The following is a 27,179-nucleotide window of genomic DNA, read 5'->3' on the forward strand; positions in this document are numbered from 1 at the left end:
GATACCTGGCGCCGACAGCTGCTTAAAGCAAGAGCAAGTGAGGTATGGCGGCGGGCTTATTCCGACGCCTGCTGCACGGGAGGAATAACCCTCTGTTTGACCGACTCCAGCGTGTTGGCGTCGAGTCGAAGAAAACGAATCTGCAGTTGTCTATCAGCAAAACTCGAAACCAGTAATCCGGACCAGGATAATTACCATTTCGTCCGGCCCTCGGGAAGCGGTCCCATATAGCGTCGCATCAGATTGACTCGCTTCTATTTCATGCTGAACGCGCCTAGCCCAGATGCCATCCCAGTGCCAATCACCCGGAAGTCGCGCCTGGGGGTTGTCACGTTTGGAATTATCTGTTTCATCGATGTTGTTGGCATCTTTTCGATGAGCTTTCCATGCGTGCCATGCACTTGGATTGCCCGCAGCTTCAAGCGGCACGGAATCGAGAACAGTCTCATCGTCGAATGAGGTGCGGATGTAGTTCAAGATTTCCAGGACAGGGACCGATGACCTCATTTTAGGAGGGACTTCCGCCGGAGTAGTGTCAACGGCCGTCGCTTCTTCTCTCTCTTCGCTCTGATCTCCGTTGACTTCGTTATTCCCTTCATCGCCCTCAAGTTGTGTTGGATCAGGGATCCCTTGAGAAGGATTGTTGATAGATGTTGGCTCCGCTAGCCCCTCATTCGAGCCATTCGAGCCATTCGAGCTCACGGTCCTTGATGTCGATGCATGTCTCGCCCGTCCAAACCAGTGTGGAAATGCGTGTCTTAGACTGAAGCCTCCCGGGGGTAAACGTTCCTCGTCCGTCGCGCTAACAGGGTCTTCATTCGATACGCCAGTGCTGAAGGTATACGTCGTGAGAGGTACAATGAGAGGATGAAAAACGTCCGTAGCGAATGTCACGAGCGGTGGTCGATCGGGGTAGGACGAGGGAAACCGTATCTGGAATCGGAGAATGGCAGAAGCATACGGGCCTGTCCATGAGATCGTTAGATACACTTCCGATAGAAACAAGGGTAACTTACCTGTGCGAACGAATATCACGCAGGACCAGAGAGACGGATCACCAGGACTGAGACTCACATACACTCCAGGAGGGGCTGCATGTTTTAGGCTCGCACTGCTAGCGGTAAGATACCATAATCATGGTTCTGAGGTTCGGTGCTTACTGTTCCTGAATCAATTGGTATCTCCGAAGAGATGGAATGTTCGGCAACCTCGTCGTTGACATTGTGGACTGTAAACACGAAAGCTGTCAGGGGACAAGTCGGAGAAGCTCCAGAAGATCAAGCTTGGGCTTGGTGGAGCTTGGCGGCCGATAAGCCTGACACTTTACCCTCCACACTCGCCAACGGCCAGACCAAAGATCACCCATCAACTTGACGGAGAGATTTCCCACTTGGTGATTTATGATGCGCGACAATGGGCTTGTATGCGACCTATCGGAGTTACGGCGAAGCTGCGGCTGCGGGGTTTCCTTCAACGCCTACAATCTCACTTCAGCTGAATGCCGCACTGCCGGAACAGAGGAAGCCGCTGATCCTCGAAGTCTATGAAACTTTGGACGCGGCTGTTCTTGAGAATGGATCTTGATTTATTGAACGGGTATCACTTGCAAGGTGATATGTATCCTTTAGAAAAGGATGATCAGCCAGAAAGCTTGAGGAGCGAGGGTATGGTTTCCGCCTCGTAGGGATATATCATTCGGAGGTCGAAGGCTGACACATGAGGATGTATCAGTTTTGGTGTACAACAGGCTCGGCCTTGGTAGCATCGATCCTTTCCGTGTGTACCCATCTACACTGGCCCCGGAGAAGGTCCAGGGCTGTTTGGAATACCGTGAGTTTACTTCATGCCTGCGTCCTGTTGCTGGGTTGACAAGCTCTATTAGGACTAAGTGTCATGACGCCCCGTATGATCCCCAGCTCGGGGGTAAAGAATCCCTATCTGGATGCTTGGCTACCTGCGTCAATGCATAGCCCTATGCTTTTCAGTGCCCTGTTACTCTCATCTCTTACACACAAGCGTATGCGCTCGCTTGTGAGGGGAGAACAAGGGTTGTATGATAGCTTTGTCGACGACTCTTTTTTATTTCTCTGTCAGCAAGAAGCCAGACTACGAGTCAATGCGGCTTTGAGGCAATATGACAGTGCAGTGGCTGACGCGACAATCCTTTCCGTGGCCATGATGATTGAAGCAGCAGGTGCACCCGAAGGTCGAGATTGGACTGCCGAGTCCCCGTTGACGCCTCCGCTGCAGGGCCTTCAGTGGCTAAACATCCATGGCGCTCGCCTTCCCAACATGGAGCACCAAGCCGGTTTATGCAAATTAGTGAAATTGAAAGGGGGGCTACAGAACATCAAAACCCCTGGCGCAGCGTCAGCAATCTTCTAGTAGGTCGAAGACAGTCCGGAAACGCTCAAACAGCTAACAAAATTAGTCGGACCCTGGTCAACTCTACCTTGACCCTATCGCGGCCGCAGATCCCGTTCTTCTCAGTTTATGGTCATGAGGTCTCCGACCTTGCCTTCAACTTCGACTATGATCCGTTGCAATTTGAGTACGAGACTCTGGAGTTTGTCCAAATGGGGCTCTCTCCAGAATTAGCCTTTGCATTTCAAGGCATGAAGATGTACACGTCCGCTATTCAGGAGTACATTAATGGCGAGATCGGGGGGTTCGATCCACGTCTGATATGCGACCTGCGGAACCTGGTCCATTTTCATGTTCTAGCGCTGCCTCCTGCCAATCAGCTGCACACCAGTCAACACGGTCCTCTTTATGAAGCCTGCAGAATCAGCGCTCTTATATACAGCACTGGTGTTCTATTCCCTATACCGGCCGTTGGCTCCCCACATGGCCGTCTTGCAACCCTCCTGCAGCAGGAGCTAGCTGATACAAACTTTTATGATAAATCTGCAACCGGTGGTAATCACAACTTTTTGGTTTGGATCTCGGCCATGGGCAGTGTGGCAGCCTCAAACAGCCTCGAACGACGGTGGTTTGTCCAGAAGCTTGCGGAGCTCAACAGCCACATGTCAATATCCCACTGGAATGGTCTCAAGTTGATACTCAAGTCCATCCTCTGGCTCGACTGTGCCTGCGACAAAGCCGGTGAGGAGTTATGGGAGGATATCAGCGCGTCAACAATGTTGCCCAATGCTCCAGGCAGTCATCGATACTCAAGCAGGCCACAACCATGTCTCCACTGCAGTCGACGGAGAGTCAAATGCGACAAACAAATACCATGTGAGAATTGTGTCAAGCACGAATTGGCGTGCACTTATAATTCCTCCAGCGGCGGGATACCGGCACGAAGTCAAGTACTGGTAGGTTCTGGTAAAACGCACGTGTGCGAGTTATGTAAACGTCGAAAGGTCAAGTGTAATGGGGAGCGGCCGTGCAGGGGCTGTGCAAGGTTAGGGGTGACCTGCTCTGATTGACAAGTATTAAGTTGATTTCTCTACTTCTGTGCTGCTTGTCATGTTTGATCAAGCTTTTCTTAACTGGAATTATCTCATTTGCGTCGAGTACAATCTGAAAGAAGTGTCTGACACTGAGCGGTCTAACCTTGATCCCTAAAGATGACGACCTCTATAGCCTGCCCGTCTCTTATGAAAGTGAGCATATGATACGCTTCAGCGACAGTACACTAACACAGATGGCCAGGTAGCTCAATGGTCAGAGCGTTGGTCTCATATCCCAGCTGACCGTTGGGTCATGGACCCCATGGGGGTACGCTCTGGACAAGAAGCTTGCAAGCATTTGACAGGGGGAATGTTGATCACCAAGGGCGGGTTCGAATCCTGCCCCGACCAGTGTTATCTTTTTTTGTTGTTCTACCTGGGTAGCTTATCATCTATATTCTGTCCCTTCGATGGCTTCGCTTTCATAGACATGAACAGGGCCAAGCACCAAGCACACATGGTGAATGCAAGCTTTCATCCCTTATCCTCTTCCTACTTTCTAGAAGCCGTGCCGAGTATATCGTACACTGCAGATGATCAACTTGGTGGACTCGCCGACCTCGGCGGCGCTACGGTGATGACGCTTTCCGTCCTGGGAGTCTGGGAGTCGTGCTAATAATAACTGAGCCGAGACTAAGAAGGATACATGGACAGCCGGCGGAAGATCTGTACTTCTACTGGACGTTTTATCTGCCCTTGGACTTTTAGCAGAATGGAGAAGGTCTGGCATTAGGTTCAATGCACATGGACAAATCAGAGTGGATTTATACCAGACCATCTATCACATAAGACACGAATAACAAGCACAACAACCACCATATCTAGCACACTACAACTGGCTAACCCACTCAAGCGCAGTCTCAGGCTCCAAGCGCTTAACATAGTCCGTCTCAATGAACACATTCCTCACAACGCCCTCGCCGTCCACAAGAATCGTAGCCGGGATCGGGACCTCAAAGCTCTGATCCCCATAGGTCTTCTCCCAATGAATACCGAACCCCTGCAAGATGGGACGGAACTCAGCCGGCTGCTCCCAAACAATCCCCAGCTCCTTGGCAAATTTATTGCCCACGTCCGAGAGCACCGCGAACTCGAGCTGATTCTTCTCGGCAACAGATAGCGAACTATCCGGTAACTGTGGCGAGATGGCAACGACGCTTACGCCCTTTGCTTTGAACTCAGGGAGACGTTTCTGGAGGGCCCGCAGCTCTAGGTTACAGAAGGGGCACCATTCGCCGCGGTAGAAGGAGATTAGCAAGGGGCCTGTGGACAGGAGGGAGGCGCTGGCGACGGGGGTTCCGGTAGCATCTTGCAGCGTAAACGAGGGAAGCTTTTGGCCCGGCTGGATGGCTCTGCTGGCATCGAAGGTGTCCTTGAGGTCCTTGAGGCCCGCGGAGAAGGTGTTTAGGACTGCTGCTGGGGCGGCTTTTTGGTACTCGCCGTAGGCGATGTCAATGTCTGCTTTGAGGGACATGTTAACGTTTTGATACGTGGTAGTAAAGCTGATTCGGGATGGGAAGAAGACTGAGTCAATTGATGGATGGTGGGAATATTGGAGGGTTACCAAGGTGTACTTATAGTCTGTCTTGTCCCCTCCCATCATCCTTCCCTGCTAAGCAACTCATTGATTTGTAATTGATCCAAGCATCGTGTAGAGTGCTGATAGCCTACGGATAATGCGCATCTCGAAGGATGAGACTGACTGTATTGCTGCGCAAGCGAAGGTCAACTGCAGCTGAAAGGAATGAACGTAGCGCGGGTGCTCGCCGAATTCGCCGAGTTCGGCGAGAAATGTCTCAGCAAAGCATCAATAGCCTATGTGATAACGGAATCAAAGATGAATTATGAGGCCCTAATTTGGAAACAGATTGATCGAGTAATCGACGCTGGCAGGTTCTAGTCCGTTGCGAATATGCCATGACTCGCAAGGGTGACCTTGGGAGAGAACATCGAGGTACAAAAGGCATCGCTCTTCTGCGTCCATAGCCTATTTCCATTCTTCAAACTACTCAGACATCCTCATCTCTGTATTACCTATTGGCAAATAGTCTGACAAGCATTTTCTTTTCCAGCACCATGTCTAAGCTCATAGCTATCACCGGCATCACGGGCACGCAGGTGAACTCGCCTTCCTCCGACTTCTAACCCAATTGAACATGTCTCACTGACAAGCCATGTTATCCTAGGGCGGCTCCGTTGCAAACACATATCTCTCCCTCCCAGGTTGGAAAGTCCGCGGCCTAACACGCACTCCAACCTCACCAAAAGCCCAAGAATGGGCATCCAAGGGTGTCGAGATGGTAGCCGCAGACCTCAACGACCCCTTCAGCCTCGAAGCAGTCCTCCAAGACGCAGCGGTTATCTTTGGCGTGACCGACTTCTGGACAATCTTCCAGGACCCCGAGAGCCTGACCAAGAAGAAGCCAGACCAGGATATAACGGAGTACTGCTTCGAGGTTGAAGTTGCGCAGGGGAAAAACCTGGCCAATGCTGCAGCCAAGATCCCCAATCTGGAGAGATTCGTCTTCAGCTCTATGGCGAGTGCGAAGAATGCCAGTAGAGGCAAGTTCGGCGGGATTTGGCATATGGAGTCCAAGGCTGTGGTGGTGGACTATATACAGTCTCTCCCTGGCTTGAAGGATAAGTTCTCGCAAATCCAGGCTCCGATTTACTATAATTTACTTTGGCAATGGGGGTTGCCGACAACGCCTAGGAAGGTATGACCAGTATCTCTTCGTTTGCTCATCTCGGTCCAGACTAATGATCTCTACCTTCAGGATTCCAACGGCTCCTACACCATCCACGGCGTCGGACCGAGCAACATCCCAGTCCCCTTCGGCGACATCCAAAACGACTTCGGCCCATGCGTAAAAGCCGTAGTCGACGCGAAGCCCGGCACAAACCTCCTAGCCGTCGGCGAGATGCTCTCCTGGAACTCCTACCTCGAGACCTGGTGCAAGAGCCAAAATATGCCTGTGGGTCGGTACGAGAAACATACCATCGAGTCATTTGCGCAGCTGCTTTCTGGAGGTCTGGGCCGTGAGTTCGGCGAGAACGTCCTCTTTGCGCAGGAGTTTGGGTATGATGGGGGAGAGGCTGGTGTGGGGAGACCTGAGCAGGTAGGACTTGCTACACCCTAGCCCTAACTTGAGAAGATGGTTTTGGACTGGGGTGATCGCTGACGATGGTTTGTGTAGTTTGGCGTCAGGATGACTTCTTTCAAGGAGTACTGTGAGAAGACGGACTTTTCGTCCATTCTTTAGGGCGTTGCGCCGCTGAGAATCTGCCATGCAGTCTGGGTATTTTTTTATGGCAAGTTGGCGAGATAAGTATATATAGTTAAAATCACGAAAGACTCAAATTTGTTCATGACTGGCGCTGACATGTACAAGCTCAAAATATAGATCCCATCGGTGACATAAAAACCCAAAACTCCGAATGCCCTGTATCTTCTATAAAGCAGCATAATCTCTACCTCTAAATCTCACCCCCCATTACTACCCGCCTTTCCAACCCCCATAGGGCCAACCGCAACCCCCAATATCGCCATCCCCTCTCCAAGCCCCTCATATATCCCCCCTGCAACGCCCTCAATCCACCACCCAGCCGCCCCGGAAATCGCACTCCCCGTTTTCCCATCATACATATTCAGCACCGAGTTCCCTAGATTCACACTCCCCCGACCAATCTTCTCAGCAACATATAGTGCTGCCACCGTCACTCGCTCCGACACTTTATGCGTGCGGTCATATCGATACAAGTGGATTAAGACGTCTTTCATATATGGCATGATATACTGCAGCAGGATGCAGAAGTAGATTATACTTGCAGCCAGGAGACGATGAAGGTATGAGCGGTGCGGGGGGTAAGGGGCAGCTGCATGAGTATGCAAGTCTGGCGAGCCCCCAATGTCCATGCCTGTGTCTGGCGTGAAAGCAGGTTTTAGTTTCTCCGGCAGGCTGCGCCGGAGATTTAGGGTTTCGTCGCTGCTTAGGTCCTCGGGGAGTGCGGAGAGGAGGTAGGCTATTGAGTCGAGATAGAGAGAGCGCACGAAACGGCTTTCGCAGTTCGGCTGCTGGGCTTCGTAGTTTGCGTAGCGGAGGAGGTTAAGTGCTGTATAAAAGTTTAGCTGGCAGCCTTGCTAGTTCGAGGGCAGGCTTGTTGGACTGCATACCAGGAATCACCCTATTCCAGCGTAACCCTATATCGACCTCGCTGTTTCCTGATACCCCTATCGCCACTACATCTTTATTGGCATTTCTAGTATCCTCCTCGCCGAACAAGTCCTCCGAGTTCCGTGCTGTGCTGGTGCTCCCTGAGGACGAAGGGCGCGGCGTACTAGTTCCTGTCAATGTGTTTATGTTGAAAGGCATTGTATCTTCTCGTGGGGTCGTAGACGGGGTTGGTTCAGGTCTGGCGAGTGCGTAGCGAGAGGATGTCAGACGCTGCTTGATGATTGTGGGGAGAAACGGTGGGAAGAGCGAGAAGGTCGGCGGGCACCCGGAAGTGTCGCCCATGGGGATTTCGGCCATCAGTTCCGAGTCTGCAGATACAGGTGTATGGATAGGGTTGAGAAGGAGGAGGCGGTCTTGGAGAACTCTCAGCCGTGGAGAGGAGATGATACTGATAAGACGATCATTTTTTTGGAGGAGAAGGAGGGAACCACCCCGCTGTGGCGGCTAAGTAGTATATGAGCATAAGGACGGTTTCATCTATAGAGATAGGAAAGGAAAAAGCAGTCTAGAATCTAAATTGAATAAACGTTGGGGCGGAAAACGGTTGCGAATCGGACTTGGCTGCATTTCACATGCGTGGGGGCCTCAACTGCATATGCGCTTTGTACTGTAGAGACTCGATGGCCTCGGAATACTTTCGGGATTAGAAGATCAAAATGATTGATGATCACCCAGGTCTAAGGGCGGATGTCAACTGCGCCCTACGATTCCATGTCAGCCAATCGGAGACTCCTGGAGGCTGTACTTTTCACGCCCTTTGCCATCACTCCACCTCAATGCCACCATAAATTGGCCAAGATGTCAGCACATGTGCGCTTATAATTAGAGCCCTTTCCCCACGAGAGCAGGGGAGCTGAAATGAGAAGAATCAGATGTTGAATAAACCCGAAATGCTATTATATATTTACAGGATGAAACTTTTACTTGTGACCAGCGCACGAGATATGCTCACCTTCCGGTTCTACCCGCACCCTCGAAGTGAAGATCTGAAGGGACCGTATCAGGCATTATCATATCCGGTTGCTTCGAGGCTGGGATGGGTATCGGAGCGGTTGCGCCACTCGTTACAGCCGCTATATCCATAGGGTCAATGGCACCAAACCCGCCGCCATCATCAACTCCAAATCCTAGGCCTTGCAAGCTGTCCAGCGGGACCTCCTCTTCATATCGATTGTTCAGCTGCTGGAGAAATTCCGGGTCGAAGCCCATTTGCACAAACGGGTCGGCAGACGTGCTCAGCGGTGTCGAGAAAGACGAAACACCGGCCGACGCGGTACTACCCCAGTCAACCGACAAACCAGACGGTCGAGGTGCTGCAAACATGCCCGCGCTGCCAGAGAAGCTGCCGGTTGAACTACCGTGTACGCTTGGAGCGGCCGACGATCGGCCTGTTCCGGGGATAGCAGGGCTCTGGAAGCCGGAGCTGGGATAACCCGTGCCGTATGACTGGCGTACACATACTGGCGGTCGCCGGAGTCCTTCTTGTGATGCAAACGGTCGCTGCATGCCGAGGTTGGAGAATTGGATATGTTCTGAGCCTGGCGCAGGCTCAAGACCGGCATCGCGTTTGAGAAGACTCAACCAGAGAGGGTTATCAGCACAGGTCTGGTTCCATGGGTCATCAGATCCGTATACTATCTGCCGGGCACGATCTTGAAGCATCTGGTCGGTCGGCACGATACCATTCGGTACACTCTGTTGGATATACGCCGTGAGTTCGGTTTTAAGGCGATCAAAGCAATTGGCATCCTTGGGTACAGCGAGACCGGGTGCAGCCTTGTGTCCCGACGAAGTGTATGGATCAAGAGTGTTGCGTTCCTGGCCAATAAGATACGGAGGCATAGCATTCTCGACAAGGTCTTGCACGACGGGTTCGAAACCCCAGTCACCCTGCCACTCAACCATGTCGGCACCGTTCTTGAAGTGGGTAGCAAGATGATCCGCTCGGCCTTTCCATGTCGTCAAGGTGATTCCGCAGAAACCACATCGAGAGATAATCTCCGTGGTATGGCTTCGCCATAGGTCCATAGACGGATCAAACCGGACATTGTGCATCAACCGAAGATGTTGGTTGAGGTGGTCTTTTCGATAGAATGTTCGTTCTGCAGAGCTCTTCTCCGCACAGGTGCTGTAGTTGTGTGCCTCAAGATGATCATTATCTGGATCAGCGGCCAAGCAGAACACACAGCGATTGGCACCATTGATGAAGGCTACACCTCCGTGTGGTGCGCAGGTCCATTTCTCGAGAGCCAAGTGCAGGGACTTCTCATGTCGCTGCCAGTCATACTTGGTCTGGAAGGTGTCGGCACAGAAAGTACATTGATAGATACGTGCACTTTTGACTTTTTGCTGGGCAAAGGTATTCGCAGGTGTTGAGGCCTTGCGCCGGCGACGTCGTTCTTTGCGCTCCATTGAGCCGAATGACCCTAGGGAGGAGCGATGGGAAAAGGCAGAAGCAAAAGAAAGGTCAGATAGGGAACTATGGCTAGCAGAATGACTGGCTTCATGGCTGCTAACAAGGGAGGATGCGTCGAAAACATTTGAGTTAGTATGACTTGAGTCATTGCTAGACCCAGTCCTCCGAGAGTGGGAGCGCACGTGACCGGAATGGGACCCCTGACGTACGTCAAAGGATGTGTCTTCTAAAGCTCGCAAAATGTTGGAGAGGGCGGCAGGTTCGTTTTCCGGGGGAGAGTACTTCCAACGTTCCAAGGGCGTCATGAGTGTGTGATCGATCTCCGGTTGTCTGGGAATCTCAATTGCGCCCGGCACAGGTGAACTGCTCCGAGGTGCAGGTCGGATTTTCCCACGCCGTCTGGCATTGGCGAGCCAATTTGTAATTTGAGTCCGCTTCAACCCCGTACGTAGCTTCAATTCCTCTTTCTCTTCTTCTGTGGGGTATGGGTGGTCGCTATGATCATTGAGCCAAGCCTTGAGGACCCGAACGGCCTCTCGAGAGAGCCGAGAGCTGCTTTTCCTCGCACGAGCATCGACGTCTTCTGCAATGCCGGAGAAAGACTTGAGCGCCTTCTTGCCGGTTAAGCCTCCTGTGGGAATATATATATTCTCAGAGATCGGATGTAGTGTGTCCACGCCCGCGAATCTGCCTTGGGGCATGGTGTGGGTGAAACTGCATTCACGATATAGCGAAATACAGCAAGTACAGCCACTTTTCTGCATCACTCCTCGCTTGGCGATAAAGCAGTCCAGCCCCATGTTCTTGCAAAAGTCGCAAGGTTCTTTGGCACGGCCCATGGGGTGGACGCCCTCGGGATCCGGCGTGTCAGCCATGAACCCCTCAGGAGCGCTTTGACCTGGTAGAATATCTGGAAACTCCGCCTGATCTTGGAGAAGAGACTGGTAATTTGCGACGGCATCGTTCTCGTCTAATTCGATGTGATCCGAGGCGACATCGTCGTCCGGCACGAAAGAGCCCGAAGCAGCCTCATTGAAGTCGAAGAACTCCATTTTCAATGTTCTCACGGGTTTGAATCAGGGCTTCGTTACCTACACGAGAGTCGCGACGGCTGACGTGGGTTGAACGAGGAATTCAATGAATTGAGAGGGATAGCAATGCCGCGACAGGATTGAGAATGGGAAATGTAGACAGACAAATGGAGGATGAAGGATGATGGGCTGAGGGAGGGGATGCCAGGTGGATATCAGAGACCCATGTTTTTCGTCTGGGGTATGAAAAGCATGCCGGACCCTGCTAGCGTCGTCTTCTACCAACTTCTTCTAGATTCAAGGTCAGAAAACCCGATTATTCTTCGGTCTGATCATTCGGTCGGCGGACCTCCTGTGCATCAGCGACATCGCTCACGCGGCTTCCTGCGGCCTTGCCCGACAGGTGGCTTTCAACTTTGACTCGCTTTGTACAAGACTCGAGCGCTCAGCCCATCAGGATGAAGAAGCAGACTCCCTGCTCGAACTAGATCCATGGATGGGCGCGATAGAGGCTCGTTGGTGGAGGTGGAGGGGAAACTAAAGACCTGCACGCCCTTCCTTTGACAACGCTATGCCTGTTTGGGTTAGATCCTCAGCCCGATGATTCATTCCAGACGGAATCGGAGTCTTTCTCCTCCTCCCCCGGCCTCCTCCTCGGGCTATCAAGCCACCTTTCTTGTTTCAAACACGAGTTCTAATCGCAATTACTCTATCAATATTCGTCATGGTTCCTCTTAATGATGGGCTGGCTGATGCAACTGACGTCGATGCAATGGTCACTTAAACGCTTTGAACTTACCTGGATACGATGAAGGCAGAGCAGGTTGGCTATCAACATCTCTTACGTTTGGCTCGAATAATATTTTGCCTATATTCGGCCTTGTAATGCGAGGACCGGAGATATAGACATCAATGCGAGATAAGCTATTCGCTTATCCCCCGCATACATGCAACGATAAGAAACCGTCCTAAGAGGTCTCGTGCACAGTTCAGAATGCGGACAACACCAGAATACGAGCTTGTCAATCGCTGCTGATTCAACTGGATCTATGCAGTAACACGAGTAACTCCGCGTTTACTGTCTCAGAGTCTTTGGCAGAGCCCGCATCAGAAATGCACTTTGCACGCTATACAGCTGCTAATATATGGGACGCAGCTCATGCCTTCAAGAGCCTTTCACTGAGCTCAAGCTTCGTCTTGAGAATAGGAAACTGAACCCCATTTCATCGGGGTAATATGTACACAATTGATCAATATCCGTATTTCTTATTGAATTCGTCCGCCACTTTTTTAGTTGTCTTGATGATCTCAACACAGCCAGGGGAATCAGAGTGACAGCATACAGAGACCTCATAATCCTTTATGGGCAGAGGCACGACAACCCCATCAACACTCGTCACGGATTGATCCTCAAGCTGTTGCCGAACATGTTTTTCAACATCGGCAGGATCCCAAGGCTTCTTCTTCCGGTCAATCACCAGCATCCCTTTAGAATCATATTTAACATCACCATAGAACTCAGCCCGGAACTCGATTCCCAGATCATTGGCAGCCTTCTCCATGTTCGTCCCAGGTAATCCAAACACTGGGGCTCCCTTGGGAATCCCCAGCATGACGGCCTTTGCCACTTCATAATCCCTGCACATCATTCCATAAAGCACACCATGAGGCTTGACGTGGTTCAAGCGCACCCCCTCGCGATCCAAGAACCCTTGAAGAGCACCCACTTGGTAGATAGTGATTGCTGTGAGCTCTTCAGGGGACAACTTCATCTCGCGGCGTCCAAATCCTTGGATATCTGGTAAACCGGGATGAGCTCCCACCAGAATGTTGTGGGCTTTGCAATTCCGTACTGTTTCCTGCATGATCAAAGGATCGCCAGCGTGGAAGCCACATGCGATGTTGGCGATGTCAATCAATGGAAGAAGCTCAAGATCCGGGCCACAAGCCCAATTCCCGTACTATGACCGGTCACATTAGCTTTCGAGATAACGAGAGCTATAAAATGTGGATGACGGCCACGAAATAAGGTGAAGACATACCGCTTCTCCCATGTCGCAGTTAATAAGAGCCTTTTTCTTGATTGGAGCCATGACAATCGTTGAAGCTTCCGCGGACCACGTTAAGCCTGAGCTTCGTATCCCGAGAGGTCCGGCCCGGTACTTATACGCAGAGCTCGAGCTCGTTCCGAACCGTGGGCGCGAAATATGGGGGACTCCTCAGCAGTCGTGGCGGGGTGGGGGAACTCGGGGAAGTTGTCCCTATCAGTTCTTGCCGATCCTCTCCGTCGAGCCGAACGCCCAAAGTCTTCGGCGTCATCGTGCAATCACAGCAATGCCGAGTGTCCGGAACTGCTATCGATAGCCAATTTCCAGTATCATGGAATTGGGGTCTTTCCTGTAGAGTTGGAGCTTTCCCCGCAGAGAGCAGGGAGTGAGGGGCTACCAAGATAAGAGGGAGCATGGCCACTTATAACCAGCGTCCTCGTCAGATACGACCACCTACTAGACACCAATCATGGAGTCATTAAAGACACTGCTAATCGCTAATCGGGGAGAGATTGCTGTGCGGATATTGAAGACTGCAAAGTATGGACCGAAGTCTTGTTCGAGAGCATTTGGCTGATCTTGTTCTAGGAAGCTTAACATTCGAACCATCGCAGTCTATACCGAACCAGATGCTGCATCAACGCATGTTCACCTAGCAGACGAAGCGATTCTTCTATCCGGGGCGCCATCTAAGGCATATATTGATGGGTTAGCTGAACGTCCTCTTCTCAAGCCATTTTCTGACCGTGAACCAGGGATCAAATCATCGAAATTGCTAAGAAGAAGGGGGCAGACGCAATCATTCCAGGTTATGGGTTCCTCTCGGAAAACTCGTCCTTTGCAAGAGATGTCGCCAGCGCCGGCTTAGCATTCGTTGGACCATCACCGGAGAGCATCGAGGCATTTGGACTTAAACATACAGCGCGAGACCTTGCAACGAAAGCCGGTGTACCCATAGTTCCGGGATCTCAAGGATTGGTTACAAGCGAAGATGAAGCGGTGAAAATTGCTCAAAGTCTCGGGTTTCCCGTACAGCACCTTACCCCCAGCCACACTTTTTTCCCTGCTGACAATTAACAGGTTATGCTTAAAGCCACCGCTGGCGGTGGCGGAATGGGCTTGCTCACATGCAACACGGAGAAAGAGGTCCGAGAATCGTTTCAAACTGTACAGTCCAGAGGTGAAGCTCTGTTCAAAAACGCTAGACTCTTCATCGAGCGTTACTATCCGTCTAGCCATCACATTGAGGTCCAGGTCTTTGGAAATGGACATGGTAAAGCTATCGCCATTGGCGAGAGAGAGTGCTCCATCCAGAGGAGACATCAGAAAGTGATTGAAGAATGCCCGAGTCCTTTTGTCACCAGGAATCCATATCTCAGGAAAGGCCTGTGCGACGCTGCGGTTCGCCTCGCTGAGTCAATTGACTATGGGTCTGCGGGAACGATTGAATATCTTGTGGATGATGAGTCGGGTGGGTTTTTCTTCCTGGAGATGAATACTCGCCTTCAGGTTGAGCATGGAATCACAGAGCTTTGCTACGGCGTTGACTTGGTGGAGCTTATGCTTCAGCAAGCGAATGCTCAGTTGTCAGGCAAGAAGGGTCTTGAAGCAGAGTTCCTTTCAAGCATATCAATAGGTGCTCCAAACGGCTCCGCTATCGAGGCTCGTGTATACGCGGAAAACCCAGTCAAGGACTTTGCTCCTTGTCCAGGTACTCTGCAGGATGTGGAATGGAAGGAAATCCCAGGGTCTAGAATAGATACATGGGTGTACAGGGGGATAAAAATATCCGCAAACTATGGTAAGCTCTTCTGCAAGTGACGTACCTGGCGGAATCTAACAATGGACAGATCCCCTTATTGCGAAGGTTATGTACCATGCACCGAGCAGACAACAGGCCATTGAGGGACTGAAAGACATCTTGACTGGGTCACGGATCTGTGGCCCTCCAACAAACCTCGGGTTCCTTGCTGAAATTCTCGCCAGCAAAGATTTCAACGCCGGAAACACCTTGACCAAGTTTTTGAACCATTTCGAATACAGTCTGTCGGCCATTGATGTCGTTTCTGGTGGTGCCTACACACTCATCCAGGACTGGCCTGGCCGTCCTACGGTAGGAAAGGGCTTCTGTCATTCCGGCCCAATGGATTCAGTTGCCTTCCGTATTGCCAACGCCATTGTGGGCAATCCTGTCGGCTTAGAGGGCTTGGAGATCACATTGAGCGGACCAGAATTGCGCTTCCTCGGACCAGCTGTCGTCTCACTTTGCGGTGCATCCATTGAAGCAAAGCTGGACGAAGCCACTGTACCGATGTGGTCAAGGGTAAAGATATCGGCAGGTCAGCGCCTAAAGATTGGCAAAACAACGGGCAACGGATGCAGAGCCTATCTAGCAGTATTTGGCGGGTTCCATAACATTGCCCAGTGGTTTGACTCAAAAGCCACGGCGCCTATGGTCGGAATTGGTGGCTACCAGGGTCGACAGCTTACATCGGGAGACTACCTTGCCATTTCAGATCAGCTCCCTGAGTCAGATAACGAGCTGAGTCTACCAGAGCACCTCATCCCGCAGTACCCCGACAGCTGGGAGCTCATGTCGATGCCGGGACCGTACGATGAAGGATACTTTGCGCCCGAGAGCATCGACATGCTCTACGACGCAGATTGGACTATTTCGCATAACGCTGCAAGAGGTGGAATCCGTCTTCTTGGCCCTAAGCCTCAATGGGCCCGGCCGGATGGAGGAGAAGGAGGCGCTCATCCGTCTAATCTCATTGAGTGCGGATATTCCATCGGATCTATCAACTGGACAGGCGACGACCCAGTCATCTTCCCTCAAGATGCGCCAGATCTCGGAGGATTCGTGAGCAGCCACACGATTGTCAAAGGAGATTTGTGGAAACTGGGTCAGGTGAAGGCTGGAGACAGTCTCAAGTTCAGAGCTACCTCTCTGGAAGACGCCCTCTCGGCGCGCAATGACCTGGAGAGATTTATCGCTGACATCGTGCAATGCTGCCAGAAAGGGGGAGACTTCGGTGCCATAACCCCTCTGAGCTCCTCACTGCCACCGGCACTGACAGCATCAACACGGGGATCAGGTGTTGTGCATCAGATTCCCGAAAAGGGAAACCAGCCGCTTGTCTCTTATCGCCAGGTGAGAGACCTATAAAAGCAACGGAACCGTTCACGTTACTGACACTCACAGGCTGGAGACGACTATTTGTTGATCGACTATGGCACCGGCGCCTTTGATCTCAACCACCGCTACAGAGTCACCGCACTAAAGAAGGTACTCAGCGAAGCAACAGGGGAGATCTCCTTCTCAACTGGCCTAACAAACATGGTCGGCTGCGGAAACTGTAAGTCCCTACCATACAGCCATATGTAGCAGACACCAACTAACCAAACCCCCTCTCCCAGCCCTAATGCTCTACTACGACGGCACCAAAATTTCCCAAAGAAACCTAATCACCTACCTCTGCAAAATCGAAACCCAGCTCGGCGACCTCAGCCGCGCAAAGATGCCCAGCCGCCGCTTCAAACTGCCCCTAACCTTCCAAAGCAAGCGCCAGGACGACGCCATAAAGCGCTACATGGAGACGCAGCGCCCCTACGCCTCCTACCTGCCCGACAACATCGACTTTGTCGCGCGCAACAACGCCTTCACCCGCGCCGAGTTCGAGAACATCTACCTCACCGCCAGCTTCATGGTCATCTCCGTCGGCTTCTTCACGGCCCTCCCGCTCGCCCTTCCCGTCGACCCGCGGCAGCGCATGAACTGCCCCAAGATGAATCCGTCGCGCGTCTTTACACCCGCAGGCCAGGTCTCGTGGGGCGGCAGCTGTCTGGCAATCTACACAGTCGATTCACCGGGCGGGTACCAGATGAACGGGATGACGATCCCGGGCGTGGACATCTTGGGCTCGAAGCGCGGGTACACGCCGCAGAAACCGTGGCTGTTTGAGGACTTTGACCAGATTACATTTTACAAGGTTAGCGAGGAGGAGTATGAGCGGCAGCTTGCGCTGTTCCAGAGCGGGCGGTACGAGTATGAGTGGGAGGAGGTCGAGTTTGATATGGCGGAGCATAATCGGTTGCTAGAGGAGACGAAGGAGGAGGTTAAGGGTATTCGGGCGAGGCAGCGGAAGGCGCAGGCTGAGATGGATTTGCTGGAGAAGGAGCTGCTTGAGCGGTGGGCTAGGGAGAAGGCTGAGCGCGGGGTTCCGATGGATACGGTTGAGGAGTTGCTGAAAGGTTTGTTTCTTCTGCTTTTGTGTGGTGTTTGGTGTGTCATGATGCTAACGTAGGGCAGATCCTGGTATCACTGCGATTGAGGCTCCGCTTAATGCAAACGTGTGGAAAGTCGAGGTGAAAGAAGGTGATAAGCTGGAAAAGGACCAGATCGCCGTGATCCTCGAAGCGATGAAGCTCGAGATCGCAGTGCGCACGGAGTCTGTCGCTGTTGGGGCTGTTGTTGAGAAGATCCTGGTTCAACAGGGTGATTCTATCGAGGCCGGGAAGCCTTTAATACTTGTTAGGAGGGCTGAGGGTTAGACTCCAAGTAATTCTTGTCTTGATCATGGATCTTGTATTGTATTATTATCATGAACTATTGAGCTAGAGCTTAGTGTACTTCAGTCCGCGTGCTAAGAACCGCTTACCGAGGGTCCGTATATGCAAGATGGCGAAGTAATCACCACCAGAAGCTAACGCTAATGCCCGCCTTCAATCCCCTCACATAATGCCACCATCCTACAGGGATATAAAGAGACTCGCCCTCTCTCAGGACCGTCTCCACGTACTCTGCCTGCTGGAACCCCGGCCACATTTCCTCCCACTGCTCTGACTCAGCTGGGGAGAGCTCAATGGCAGCGACATCAACCTGTGACGTATTGGACATGTCGATCATGCGTGCCTTTGAAGCATCATCGCCATCTGCACCAGCCAGGATCACGCCCGAAGTCGACGAGGAGGTGCTATTTCTTCTCTCCTTATTGGAGGTGACTGCTTCCATGCCTCTGGGGTGGATCTGCGAAGCCGGGGTATGTGGAGAATAGAGGCGGATATATTTGGCGCCTGTGACTTGAACGAGAATGTTGTGGTAGGGGTCATGGTGAAGGGGAGATATTGTCCAGGAAGGCCCAATCCAGGTGTTTATGATTGGGTCACTGGGTGGGATAAGAAGGTCGTCGTCAATGCCCTCTTCAATACACCTGTCCAGTCCTCCATTGATACAACCGTTCTTAGCCGCCCTCTTCTTCTGTTCCTCCTCTAGTTCTTGAAGCTTCTTCTTGTACACCGGCGTGTCCGGATCTGGTGCTGGCGGGTCAATGTAGCAGAAGTCCGGAACGGAGATGTCTTTGCGCAGAGCGGGTATCTGACCGAGAAGATCATGCTGAGCCAGGTACCCGGTTTGATCGGCATCCTGATCGTTGTGGCTTTTATCCTTGTCCTTGACCCCATTCTCTGTCATGCACGAGCCCCCTGATGTCGACGGATCGCGCCAAATAAACCTCTCCACAAACTCTCTAAACTCTATGATCCGCTGCCCCCATCCCTCATCCGTATATGACCTTCCAATCTCCACAGGAACCAGCCTGCGTCCACCAAAAGTCCTATCAAGCCAGTAATCGCGTGACGCCCAAGACCTGCTCGACATGGCCGGCCAGTGCTCCACCGCGTTCGTAATCACTAATGGTGTCTTGACATTCTGTATATGCTCCTCCATATAATCAAAGCTCGGTTCGGAGACGCGTGTAATCGGATACTTGAGGCTCGGGGCCGGGACGGCGTCGGGAGGGAACAGCGGAGGGGAGAACTTCCGTCGTTTGGAGGCGCGGGATGGGCTGTCACCCGAGTCCGTTCCGTTCATGTCGTCACCCGGATTGAGAGTATGGGGTCGTGTAGCGGCTTGTAAGGCCGAGAGGAGAGACTCGATGACGTCCTCACGAAGCGGCGCACCGGTCATGATCAGTGCTTTATCGAGGATGTGGATTGCGGGCGAGAGCCAGGGGGCCGCGGGGTCGACTCGGAGGCCATCGTTGGTGAAGCTTGCAAGTGTCTGTATCAGTCGAGAAACAGTCGAAGGTTCGCAAGCATGGCTATTCACACGCCGGTCAACGAGCCCGAGGTTATTGCAGATGGTCAGGCAGGCTTTGAGGATGCTCGCGTCTGTATAGAGTCTCCGCCAACACGTTTCGACATCCTTGAAGGGGAAAACGCGTAGGTTCGCGTCAGCAAGCCGAAGAGCCTCATCAGTATTGTTCAATAGGTAATCGCGAAGAATGTCCTGGTCATTGTTGAAGCACTGGAGAATGGGGTCGTCAGAGGCGGGATTTGTTATTGCGGAGAAAGTAGCGGCGAGGACATTCTGAAGGGCCATCTTCCGTGGTGGGTGGAGTCGAGATAGATGGGGTCTAGGAGAGAGGGTTCAAGGAAGAGATTGGAAAATAGAGTTCATGGAGAAGAGAAGGTTATCAGGATGTGTTCTGCCATTTTTACTACCAAGTGAATTAGGTAGGTGGTCAGTCTCTTGGTAAAGTTTTTGTCAAAGAATAAATGGCACGCCGAGGCCTGTACTACTAGCTGCTTCTAGTGCACAACAAGATCAACATACTATAGATATCATTACTGCCCAGGAATATAAAGGGGAATCATTTGTTCCTAGAAACGTCTATTTTACACTATATATACATAATGATGCTGTCGAGCCCCTCTACAAAAGCTGCATCACGAGTCTTGGGATCTGCTGAACATTCTGTGCATGCATAGCACTCACTGGGACCGCAGATATCCCTTCTTTCCAACCCTCAGTGTACCCTGATGGGTGCTCATACTTGCCCTCCTCGACTCCACGAAGGTACTCCTGTAGCGTCTTGAATCTCTCTTGTGTCTCAGGAAGATCGCACTTCGTAGCCACCACAAACCAAGGTTTTGTATGGTTAGCCGGAAGGGCAAGCTCAGGAAGCCTGTCTTTCGACTGAGACAGACCAGGCTCACAGTCGCCTTGTAGCTCTGGTAGACCGCGCATAGGGGGAGTCCAAGTCAGGTCATCGCCGCTCTCATTAGGGCCGGGGTCCATATCGCGCAGCTTTTCGTATTTTCCGAGCTCGATCCAAAGTTCCTGCAGCTCCTCGACGGGATCTCCCGCGCTAAGATCGACCACAAAGGCTAGGATTCCTGCTCGCTCGATATGTTTTAAGAACCCTAAGCCCAAGCCACGGTCCAAATGTGCGCCCTTGATCAATCCCGGGATATCTGCGATGGTAAATCGTTTCCGCGGGGGCTTGTTCTCGACCTCGACCAAGGGCCGTCCTTTGTCGTTGTCGATAACCACTGTCCCGATATTCGGCTCAAGCGTAGTGAATGCCCAGTTCCCAATGCGAGTTCGGCTATTCGTCAGTGACCGAAGCAGTGTACTCTTTCCAGCATTCGGCTTGCCGACTAGTCCGACGTCCGCGAGAAGCTTTAGCTCAAACTCCAGCTCCAAGCGCTTCCCACCTTCTCCGCGCGAAGCAAATCTAGGCCGAGGATGTTCTCGAGAAGCCCAGTGCGGGTTCCCCAAGCCGCCAACGCCCCCTGCCGCCAGCAAAATCGGCTTATCCATATGTTGTGAGAGATCCAAGTATATAGGTGCGCGCGGCTCGAGAGCGGAAATGTTCTGTTTTCGTGGCGGATTGCTCGGAAACACGGTCGTCAGGAAGTCCGACGGATTCGCCCCGGGGTAGAGAACCCAGCGATCGTGACGAATCGGTTCAAACTCGGGCTCATCCGACTCTTCTATTTCCAGACCTGACTCTCTCTTCTCCTTCTCCTTCTGTTTCTTCAACTTCCGCTCCAGCGCCCGCCGTCGCTGTTCCTCAGCGACCGGGTCGTATCGATCAACTTCGCGCACTACCGTGCCAACAGGAACCTGTATAAGGACATCATCACCACGTTTACCTCCTTTACTCTTTCCCTGGCCGTTCTTGCCCCGAGTAGCCCTGATCACTCCACTCCTGGCAAGTTTGTGCAGGCTAGTGAGGCCGTCAACGGCCTGGATATAGATGCTTCCGCCGGTGCCGCCATCACCACCATTCGGAGGTCCCTCGGGGATGTACTTCTCGCGCTGAAACGAGACACAACCGTGACCTCCGCTGCCGGCATGAATCGTCGAGCGGCATCTGTCTTGGAAGATAAACCGGGAGTAGTCTTCGGGAGACGGGTTGAGGTGCGAAGGAGGATCGCTAGCAGTCGTCTCCTCTATGTATTCATTTGAGCTAAAGTCCGCAGAGTATGCGCGACGGGCAATGTAAAATGCGCTGGGCGTTTTGAATAAGGGACAGACACAGACGCTTCGTTTGGAGAGCAGCTTGGTCAAAGTTCGGAGGCTCGTTCGTGAAGTCGCCATTGTATGTAGTGCTAGGTGTCGCTCATCCTGCAACGGTAATCAATTCGCGCTGCAGTCGGGTGAAACGATTCGGCAAGCTGAGAATCAAGATTCTCATGTTCTCTAGAGTTATGTCGCGCCCATGACGCTCTCTCCATCAAGCTCCGCCAGGCTTTTTTTGACGTCATGTGATTCATTTATCTACACGTGATAATAAGACCTTATCGTCCGGGCCTCTACTCCGTACTCCGCGATCTTCCAGCCTCCAAGTCTCGAGTCTCGACAGACTCGTATGCTGCCAATAACCTACTGGATCTCACTAACTGAGACGATGGCCAAACATCTAGTTGGCGCTATCTAAATGACCAATGCGATAGCCATCCTACCCAACTCATCGATGAAGGCAGTGCTAGTTCGAGTCAGGATCATGACACCTAGCGTTCACGATGTCTCGTTTCAGAGTGAGCTTCGCCTCAACTTTCGCCTCAACATATCTATCCAATTCCACATCGATGATGCATTCTGGCCCTGACATTCGTCGCTCCCAAATCCTTCCACGCGGCTTGGGAGCGTTGGCAGAACAAGTTGAGTCTGACACGGTAGACTACCGGTGTACCGGTCACCGAGGAACTTGACTCATGCTGATTTCAGACGGCAAGGCGCCTTTCCACGCTGCATCGCCTGATACGTTCTCCGTTGCCGAGCGACTTGGGCAGTGACATATGTGTATCGCGTCGACACCAACCAGCCATACCTGGTGGATATGCTGTTGCGGGTAGCTGCGCGCATAGGATATGCTCTGTACCGAGCCGTTGGTGGCAACGGGATCACACCGCGCTCCCTCAAAGCCCAAACGTTCGTGATCCTCATGCCCAGCGAGACGGGAACAAAGTGAAGTCAGTTTGAGGCCTCCTGAGCCAGCAGACCGGTAAGGCGGCGTGGCGCCGTGCCGTGCATTGTGTTTGAACAGGCGGGCTCCATTCCCGATACTCTTTGAGGAAAGGTCTAGACTCGTTATTCAAAGCTCAGAAGCCGAAACAATAAAGAATAGCTCAGATGTGGCGATTTTTCTCACAAAGCATATTGGTCTAGGCTGCGACGCTTTCGTACGCAGATCAACTTTGTCCAGAGTAGATTAAATCGACATATCATGTGGCAGGATTTCGATGAAGGAAAAGGGTCACCGCATTGGATGGCTAGAAGAAAGCCATTCAATCCTTCGGCGAGGTAGCCTTGAACTAGTAAAGACGCGAGGCCTTGCAAATGTGACTTCCCGTCGAGGCTCACCGGTTGGAGACCCATGATTAGGTACGTACCTTGTCACGGTACTTCTGCCGCAGCGGTTTTCCGCGTCCCCGTCATGTAAGGTACTTCATCCTAGATCCGTCAAGGTTCGACAGTGTCGCCTAAAAACGCCACTCACATGGGGCGTCTTCCAAGTTCCAATTTCGCCAGCCGCGGACGTGGCCCGGACTGAAATAGGGGAGATTTGAAGGTACCGGGACTTGGAGGTTGGAGGTTGGTGAAGTGTTCTACGAAGTATATAATTGGGCGAAAAAGATATGCTGAGAGGCTGAACTGGATGGTACTTTTGTGCCCCTCGGCTCTCTTCCAGCAAGAAGTACCGAGGCCGCCTCCAAGTTGGAGTATGGCTACACCGTATATACGAGGTGCTGGATTTAGGATTCTCAACCGGTTCCTAGGTTCACGTTGTTTCCTGTTTCGCGTGACTCCGGTGGCGAATTTTGCGCAGGTTTGCTCAAAGCAGCCGTGATATTGCTGTTGATGTGACCGGGCAACGCCACAAGCAGAGCGCGGACAGGTTCAAGCATCAAGGAATCTTGCCTGGACGCATACTACATAGAGCCCGGCATTGGCTGCCTTGAGCTGGACGTAGCACAAGTTGCCTCTGAAGCCTGCAACTGATTATTGAGCAGATCTGGATTCTTCGATCAAAGGATTGTTCTTATGAGGATCTACCACTCGAAAGCTGCCCATTGGCCCCTCGGTGTTCGTTGACTGTGATCATCCGCTACGGTAAATCCAAGTGCTGTCCAAGCAGATGTTGCACAACAGGAATAGCTGTACTACCCGCCTGCCCAGGTGGCCCGAAGAGCCGACACCGGACGTATGTCGGGATACGTGACAGTGAGTAGTGAATGCTCTGTATACTTGGATACTGCTTGCGTGCGTGCTGGATCTGCCTAATCCTTCCGACATTTGGGTTGGGGTCTTTCTAAACGGTTGGTATGTCTCGAATTGGGCAACAAAATCCGGCTGCCCAGATCGGGTGAAGTCCAAGGCGCCAATGATTAATGAAACGTGCCCGTCAAGTAAGCCCGGTTGCTCCAATAGAATGCATTGAACAGAGTGCTTCCTCCAGCGCTAAGTGTTTCATGATAGGCTGGTCCATAGAATCAGTTGATACTTATCAGAAGTGGAACAATAATCGTGCTCCCAGCCTGAATGTTTTGAATATGGAGACGCGCTCCATCCAGTGGCATTCTGTCAATACAGCGGCCAGTTTCCCGAGCTCGTCAGCATGACTTCACTTAATTTGCATCGCACGCCTCGTGGTTCCACAAACTGCTCTCACCGTATATCTACCCGTTCGTAGACTGGCTGAAAAAAGCGTGTATCGGTTCGTCAAAGCGTCAAAGTACAGGTACTATGGATGTACCTTTAAATGCCGACAGGAGTGAAACCAAACTTTGTACGGAGTACAGCATGCGCAAATGCTCGGGCAATGCACGGTCTGGTTGGAATATTTGCGGGTCTGGTGACTGTCTTTACATCAAAAGCATGATCATATCTTGATCTCGTCAGCCGTCACTCAAGGGAGACGTTTGGACCCTCAATTCTCGGTCCAGTACTCGCATGCAGGGTTGCACATGCCGGCTGACCGACACTTGGTCAATTTCCGATGGGCGACTGAAAGGCCTTATCCTGCTAGCTGAGAACAGCATATGGATTTTCAGGAGCAAACAAGCCCCGCGTGATTTGATAATAATACGATGGAATAAGTTAGAGGGCTTGACGGGCTTGCAGCAGCAAGCGTTCTGGAGGGCATCGTCATCTCGAATGAATGGCAAGTCTTGTCATGGTTCGATGAAGATAATATCGAATGACCGTTCGAGGCTTGTATCTCCCGGGCGGATAATTTCCGTACGTATGAGTAGCCTCAATTGTTGACAGATCCTTGCTTGATCCATCGATTGACAGATGCCCCACGTTCAGCAAGGGACACTGTTCGCACCAGACAACAAAGACGCAAGTCTAACCAGAGAAAAAGAACGGACCGGGATTGCGGAAAATCTCCGGGTAAAAAGTACAACCTTGCGGCAGAAGTACTCCAAACTACCGGAGGACTGCTTGTCGGAAATGAGATAAGGTCGACGCCGGTGACGTCTACAAGGATCGTCCAAAGTCCAGCCCCGTTTCAACGGGAATCTCTCAAGTGGGGGGAGCTAGTTGCTCACATGACCATAAGGGGCGGAGGATAGCCGGTCAGTTCAACGTACTCCGTGCTTGACCTCACAGTTTTTGAGTCCCGAAGGATGAGCGTCTAGACTCAAAGGAGTCAATGAAGCCAAAAGAATATGATGGGCTGGCTGAGACTGGAGGTGTTTAGTCTGTGACGGAAAGTTGAATCCGGCCACCGAAACCACGGTTGAGTGAGACCTGGGATCCGCCCGGGGCAGAAGCTGGCTGTTTCCGCTGGCCCATGAGACTCCGCAAGGGACGCCTAGCCTTGCCACCAGGGGCTCCAAATTCCAACATCCGCACTGCCACAGAGTACGGTGGAAAATTGCGTGGCTGTTCTTACACATCGGCCGCTCACGCACACAGGCTAGAACCTCGCTCTCAATGCAGCCTCCTGGAAACTTGAAAGTCATAAACTAGGGAGTCGAAGCAAAGATGGCAGGCAAAGGGAGTCAACTTTGGGTCTTTTGAAGGGGTCTATTTCTCCACCAGGTTCCACTCATATTACATCGACAGTAAAAGTTAAACTTGAGATCGCGGAGTCTGAGCAGATACGTACCTGCGTACTTTTAGTTACGTTTTTATATCCACCGGCCTGACTTACGGCATACAAAGTATACCAACTCCCGAGGCCGGGCGCTCTGTGCTTCTAGAACATGACAAAGCCTCGAAATAATGTCAGCCGACACGATAACGGTTGGTAGCTGGAACCACAGGCCGATCAAGGTAGAATATCCGCAACAACTTAATAGGATCTCGGGGGGCAGTGCCGTGTGTAGTGGACCAGGAAAACAGGTTACCTTCCGTACTTTGTAGATCGTACAAATGGATCTGTGGACTTTTATGGACCAAGGGGTGCGGCCACTGGGGCAAACCCTGCATGGTCCTTTCAGAGCCCAAGAGTTCGCTCATATGTACCGAATGTTTCCAGAACATCCGGCAGTCGTGCTCGTCAAGGAATGGCTGCTCTCCTATTCGGCGCTCCTACTCCGTAAGCAGCAGTGGTGGAATCATCGTCAAGTGAGCGCGGCTGTGGCGGCCAAGTGTCGATTGACTGAATGTTCCGGTGGTCTGAGGTCTCCCTCAAAGTTGGCAGCAAGATCTTGGTTGGAGGGTTGAGTTACCAATTGATGTTCTCATTACACCTAACCGAGGACTTGTCCTGGTTTGACATAGGACATTATCAAAACCTGGCTCCGTTTGTCGAAGGCATCCATCGACCCGACAGTCCGGCACTGCGGGCTGCATATTGAAGGCGATCCTTGATCCACTCAATGCGCTATCTTCAGATGTTCTTTCATGCCGCGAGTCGCAACATTGCAACAGTCGTCAAATGGCTCCATCAGTACTCCGTAGTAGGTAGTTGTGATTCCTGAAGGCAACCGTTTCTTTGTATCTTGAAGGAAGACATCATCAACACTGCCACGATTCTTGCGCGAAGTCAAGGTATGATTGGCTACAGTCGTGATATGTTTTGAGGGCCCAAAGCACGAAGGATTCTGGAAAGGTTGCCGAACAAGATCTACCTACACATCGGCACGTCCGTCAAGTTACACATCCACTGTGCCCGAGATGTTACCAGGAAACCTGTTGACTCGCGGAAATTCCGCATGCTAGGTAATCATCCTTTGTTAGCCGATCTGCGAATCGGAGAATTGTGAGAGGCCATGTGATGGAACAACGGCAGGCAGAAGAGGCATTGGTAGGGTATGGATTTGGTGGAAAGAGCGGGAGTGCGCTGCTAGCCTATTACTTGGGAGTGTCAGCGTTACTGATACTATTCATTTGCCCATGTTTGCTTCCGCTACCTGGTAGAATCAGCACGGACGTCATGAAATGTGGCAGCTTGCGAGTAATTTGCCTTGCATAAACCGTTAGGATGAACAACGGTTCTTCCGGGAGTCGGCGCCAGAGATCCTCCCTAATGAGGGACAGCCATCCCGCCGCCCTCACCGTATCTTCGACTCTGGTTTGCTGCAAGGCAGACAAGGACAAGGACCATATCATTTGCTGGGCCATATTATTTGCTGAGCCGAGCATGCAAGCACAAATGTCAAATCACCCGCCGATTTTGTTTCTGCCCAAACCAACAGGATCGCGACCCTGGACGGGCCTATGAGCGGGGTTGGAGGCGAAATAA

At 52.0% G+C, this 27,179-nt stretch overlaps 12 protein-coding genes across 12 annotated transcripts; 5 read left to right on the forward strand and 7 right to left on the reverse strand.

Annotated features, from left to right (window-relative positions):
- Positions 1 to 1,381, reverse strand: BDW74DRAFT_44795 (putative ubiquitin-conjugating enzyme). Its single transcript, XM_073732816.1, has 4 exons — positions 1,161 to 1,381; positions 1,017 to 1,111; positions 196 to 965; positions 1 to 140 (listed from the first exon to the last, which is right to left on the reverse strand). The coding sequence occupies exons 1-4, from the start codon at positions 1,220 to 1,222 to the stop codon at positions 57 to 59; spliced, it is 1,011 nt and encodes a 336-aa protein (XP_073588574.1). The 5' UTR covers positions 1,223 to 1,381; the 3' UTR covers positions 1 to 56.
- Positions 1,382 to 3,720, forward strand: BDW74DRAFT_44791 (Zn(II)2Cys6 transcription factor domain-containing protein). The gene is made up of 5 exons (XM_073732815.1): positions 1,382 to 1,664; positions 1,732 to 1,830; positions 1,883 to 2,384; positions 2,432 to 3,611; positions 3,661 to 3,720. Exons 1-4 carry the CDS (start codon positions 1,544 to 1,546, stop codon positions 3,432 to 3,434), a joined length of 1,725 nt encoding a protein of 574 aa, XP_073588575.1. The 5' UTR covers positions 1,382 to 1,543; the 3' UTR covers positions 3,435 to 3,611; positions 3,661 to 3,720.
- On the forward strand, positions 3,574 to 4,110 carry BDW74DRAFT_44804 (uncharacterized protein). The gene has a single exon (XM_073732817.1). The coding sequence runs from the start codon at positions 3,712 to 3,714 to the stop codon at positions 4,072 to 4,074; it is 363 nt and encodes a 120-aa protein (XP_073588576.1). The 5' UTR covers positions 3,574 to 3,711; the 3' UTR covers positions 4,075 to 4,110.
- Positions 4,111 to 4,287: 177 nt separating this feature from the next.
- Positions 4,288 to 4,932, reverse strand: BDW74DRAFT_173337 (peroxiredoxin-like family protein; the record flags this gene model as incomplete). Its single annotated transcript, XM_073727775.1, has 1 exon — positions 4,288 to 4,932. The coding sequence occupies one exon, from the start codon at positions 4,930 to 4,932 to the stop codon at positions 4,288 to 4,290; it is 645 nt and encodes a 214-aa protein (XP_073588577.1).
- A 602-nt stretch (positions 4,933 to 5,534) lies between these two features.
- Positions 5,535 to 6,721, forward strand: BDW74DRAFT_173338 (uncharacterized protein; the record flags this gene model as incomplete). Its single annotated transcript, XM_073727776.1, has 4 exons — positions 5,535 to 5,576; positions 5,645 to 6,175; positions 6,236 to 6,577; positions 6,656 to 6,721. 4 exons carry the CDS (start codon positions 5,535 to 5,537, stop codon positions 6,719 to 6,721), a joined length of 981 nt encoding a protein of 326 aa, XP_073588578.1.
- Positions 6,722 to 6,743: 22 nt separating this feature from the next.
- BDW74DRAFT_143874 (uncharacterized protein) lies at positions 6,744 to 6,988 on the reverse strand. Its single transcript, XM_073722932.1, has one exon. The coding sequence runs from the start codon at positions 6,922 to 6,924 to the stop codon at positions 6,766 to 6,768; it is 159 nt and encodes a 52-aa protein (XP_073588579.1). The 5' UTR covers positions 6,925 to 6,988; the 3' UTR covers positions 6,744 to 6,765.
- A 481-nt stretch (positions 6,989 to 7,469) lies between these two features.
- Positions 7,470 to 8,316, reverse strand: BDW74DRAFT_44836 (uncharacterized protein). The gene has a single exon (XM_073732820.1). It carries the CDS (start codon positions 7,988 to 7,990, stop codon positions 7,565 to 7,567), a length of 426 nt encoding a protein of 141 aa, XP_073588580.1. The 5' UTR covers positions 7,991 to 8,316; the 3' UTR covers positions 7,470 to 7,564.
- BDW74DRAFT_44843 (putative homeobox and C2H2 transcription factor) lies at positions 8,316 to 11,775 on the reverse strand. The gene has a single exon (XM_073732822.1). The coding sequence runs from the start codon at positions 11,159 to 11,161 to the stop codon at positions 8,642 to 8,644; it is 2,520 nt and encodes an 839-aa protein (XP_073588581.1). The 5' UTR covers positions 11,162 to 11,775; the 3' UTR covers positions 8,316 to 8,641.
- On the reverse strand, positions 11,776 to 13,685 carry BDW74DRAFT_44842 (LamB/YcsF family protein). The gene is made up of 2 exons (XM_073732821.1): positions 13,183 to 13,685; positions 11,776 to 13,101 (listed from the first exon to the last, which is right to left on the reverse strand). Exons 1-2 carry the CDS (start codon positions 13,231 to 13,233, stop codon positions 12,391 to 12,393), a joined length of 762 nt encoding a protein of 253 aa, XP_073588582.1. The 5' UTR covers positions 13,234 to 13,685; the 3' UTR covers positions 11,776 to 12,390.
- Positions 13,351 to 17,814, forward strand: BDW74DRAFT_143879 (bifunctional urea carboxylase/allophanate hydrolase). The gene is made up of 8 exons (XM_073722933.1): positions 13,351 to 13,728; positions 13,777 to 13,896; positions 13,944 to 14,217; positions 14,269 to 14,989; positions 15,039 to 16,342; positions 16,394 to 16,547; positions 16,609 to 17,442; positions 17,501 to 17,814. Exons 1-8 carry the CDS (start codon positions 13,658 to 13,660, stop codon positions 17,740 to 17,742), a joined length of 3,720 nt encoding a protein of 1,239 aa, XP_073588583.1. The 5' UTR covers positions 13,351 to 13,657; the 3' UTR covers positions 17,743 to 17,814.
- Positions 17,815 to 17,881: 67 nt separating this feature from the next.
- On the reverse strand, positions 17,882 to 21,951 carry BDW74DRAFT_165206 (uncharacterized protein; the record flags this gene model as incomplete). The annotated part of the gene is made up of 4 exons (XM_073726389.1): positions 17,882 to 19,570; positions 19,943 to 20,987; positions 21,018 to 21,446; positions 21,923 to 21,951. 4 exons carry the CDS (start codon positions 21,949 to 21,951, stop codon positions 17,882 to 17,884), a joined length of 3,192 nt encoding a protein of 1,063 aa, XP_073588584.1.
- BDW74DRAFT_44906 (uncharacterized protein) lies at positions 21,791 to 22,545 on the forward strand. The gene is made up of 2 exons (XM_073732824.1): positions 21,791 to 22,140; positions 22,208 to 22,545. The coding sequence occupies exons 1-2, from the start codon at positions 22,003 to 22,005 to the stop codon at positions 22,460 to 22,462; spliced, it is 393 nt and encodes a 130-aa protein (XP_073588585.1). The 5' UTR covers positions 21,791 to 22,002; the 3' UTR covers positions 22,463 to 22,545.
- The last annotated feature ends 4,634 nt before the right edge of the window (positions 22,546 to 27,179 follow it).

The sequence above is a fragment of the Aspergillus multicolor genome (assembly GCF_047715735.1).
Source record: "Aspergillus multicolor strain CBS 133.54 unplaced genomic scaffold BDW74scaffold_2, whole genome shotgun sequence".
Lineage (NCBI taxonomy): Eukaryota > Fungi > Ascomycota > Eurotiomycetes > Eurotiales > Aspergillaceae > Aspergillus > Aspergillus multicolor.

Excerpts from the sequence above, each read along its gene's own strand:
- BDW74DRAFT_44795 (XM_073732816.1), bottom strand. The coding sequence starts at position 1,222 with ATGTCAACGACGAGGTTGCCGAACATTCCATCTCTTCGGAGATACCAA. Across the intron at positions 1,112-1,160 it reads TACCAATTGATTCAGGAACA|TGCGAGCCTAAAACATGCAG; the intron begins GTAAGCACCGAA and ends TACCGCTAGCAG. Across the intron at positions 141-195 it reads CCCGAGGGCCGGACGAAATG|ATTCGTTTTCTTCGACTCGA; the intron begins GTAATTATCCTG and ends AGACAACTGCAG.
- BDW74DRAFT_44791 (XM_073732815.1), top strand. The coding sequence starts at position 1,544 with ATGAAACTTTGGACGCGGCTGTTCTTGAGAATGGATCTTGATTTATTG. Across the intron at positions 1,665-1,731 it reads AGAAAGCTTGAGGAGCGAGG|TTTTGGTGTACAACAGGCTC; the intron begins GTATGGTTTCCG and ends AGGATGTATCAG. Across the intron at positions 2,385-2,431 it reads GCAGCGTCAGCAATCTTCTA|TCGGACCCTGGTCAACTCTA; the intron begins GTAGGTCGAAGA and ends TAACAAAATTAG.
- BDW74DRAFT_44804 (XM_073732817.1), top strand. The coding sequence starts at position 3,712 with ATGGACCCCATGGGGGTACGCTCTGGACAAGAAGCTTGCAAGCATTTG.
- BDW74DRAFT_143874 (XM_073722932.1), bottom strand. The coding sequence starts at position 6,924 with ATGCTGCTTTATAGAAGATACAGGGCATTCGGAGTTTTGGGTTTTTAT.
- BDW74DRAFT_44836 (XM_073732820.1), bottom strand. The coding sequence starts at position 7,990 with ATGGCCGAAATCCCCATGGGCGACACTTCCGGGTGCCCGCCGACCTTC.
- BDW74DRAFT_44843 (XM_073732822.1), bottom strand. The coding sequence starts at position 11,161 with ATGGAGTTCTTCGACTTCAATGAGGCTGCTTCGGGCTCTTTCGTGCCG.
- BDW74DRAFT_44842 (XM_073732821.1), bottom strand. The coding sequence starts at position 13,233 with ATGGCTCCAATCAAGAAAAAGGCTCTTATTAACTGCGACATGGGAGAA. Across the intron at positions 13,102-13,182 it reads ACTGCGACATGGGAGAAGCG|TACGGGAATTGGGCTTGTGG; the intron begins GTATGTCTTCAC and ends GACCGGTCATAG.
- BDW74DRAFT_143879 (XM_073722933.1), top strand. The coding sequence starts at position 13,658 with ATGGAGTCATTAAAGACACTGCTAATCGCTAATCGGGGAGAGATTGCT. Across the intron at positions 14,990-15,038 it reads AAAAATATCCGCAAACTATG|ATCCCCTTATTGCGAAGGTT; the intron begins GTAAGCTCTTCT and ends AACAATGGACAG. Across the intron at positions 17,443-17,500 it reads GGTTGAGGAGTTGCTGAAAG|ATCCTGGTATCACTGCGATT; the intron begins GTTTGTTTCTTC and ends AACGTAGGGCAG.
- BDW74DRAFT_44906 (XM_073732824.1), top strand. The coding sequence starts at position 22,003 with ATGTCTCGTTTCAGAGTGAGCTTCGCCTCAACTTTCGCCTCAACATAT. Across the intron at positions 22,141-22,207 it reads TGGGAGCGTTGGCAGAACAA|ACGGCAAGGCGCCTTTCCAC; the intron begins GTTGAGTCTGAC and ends TGCTGATTTCAG.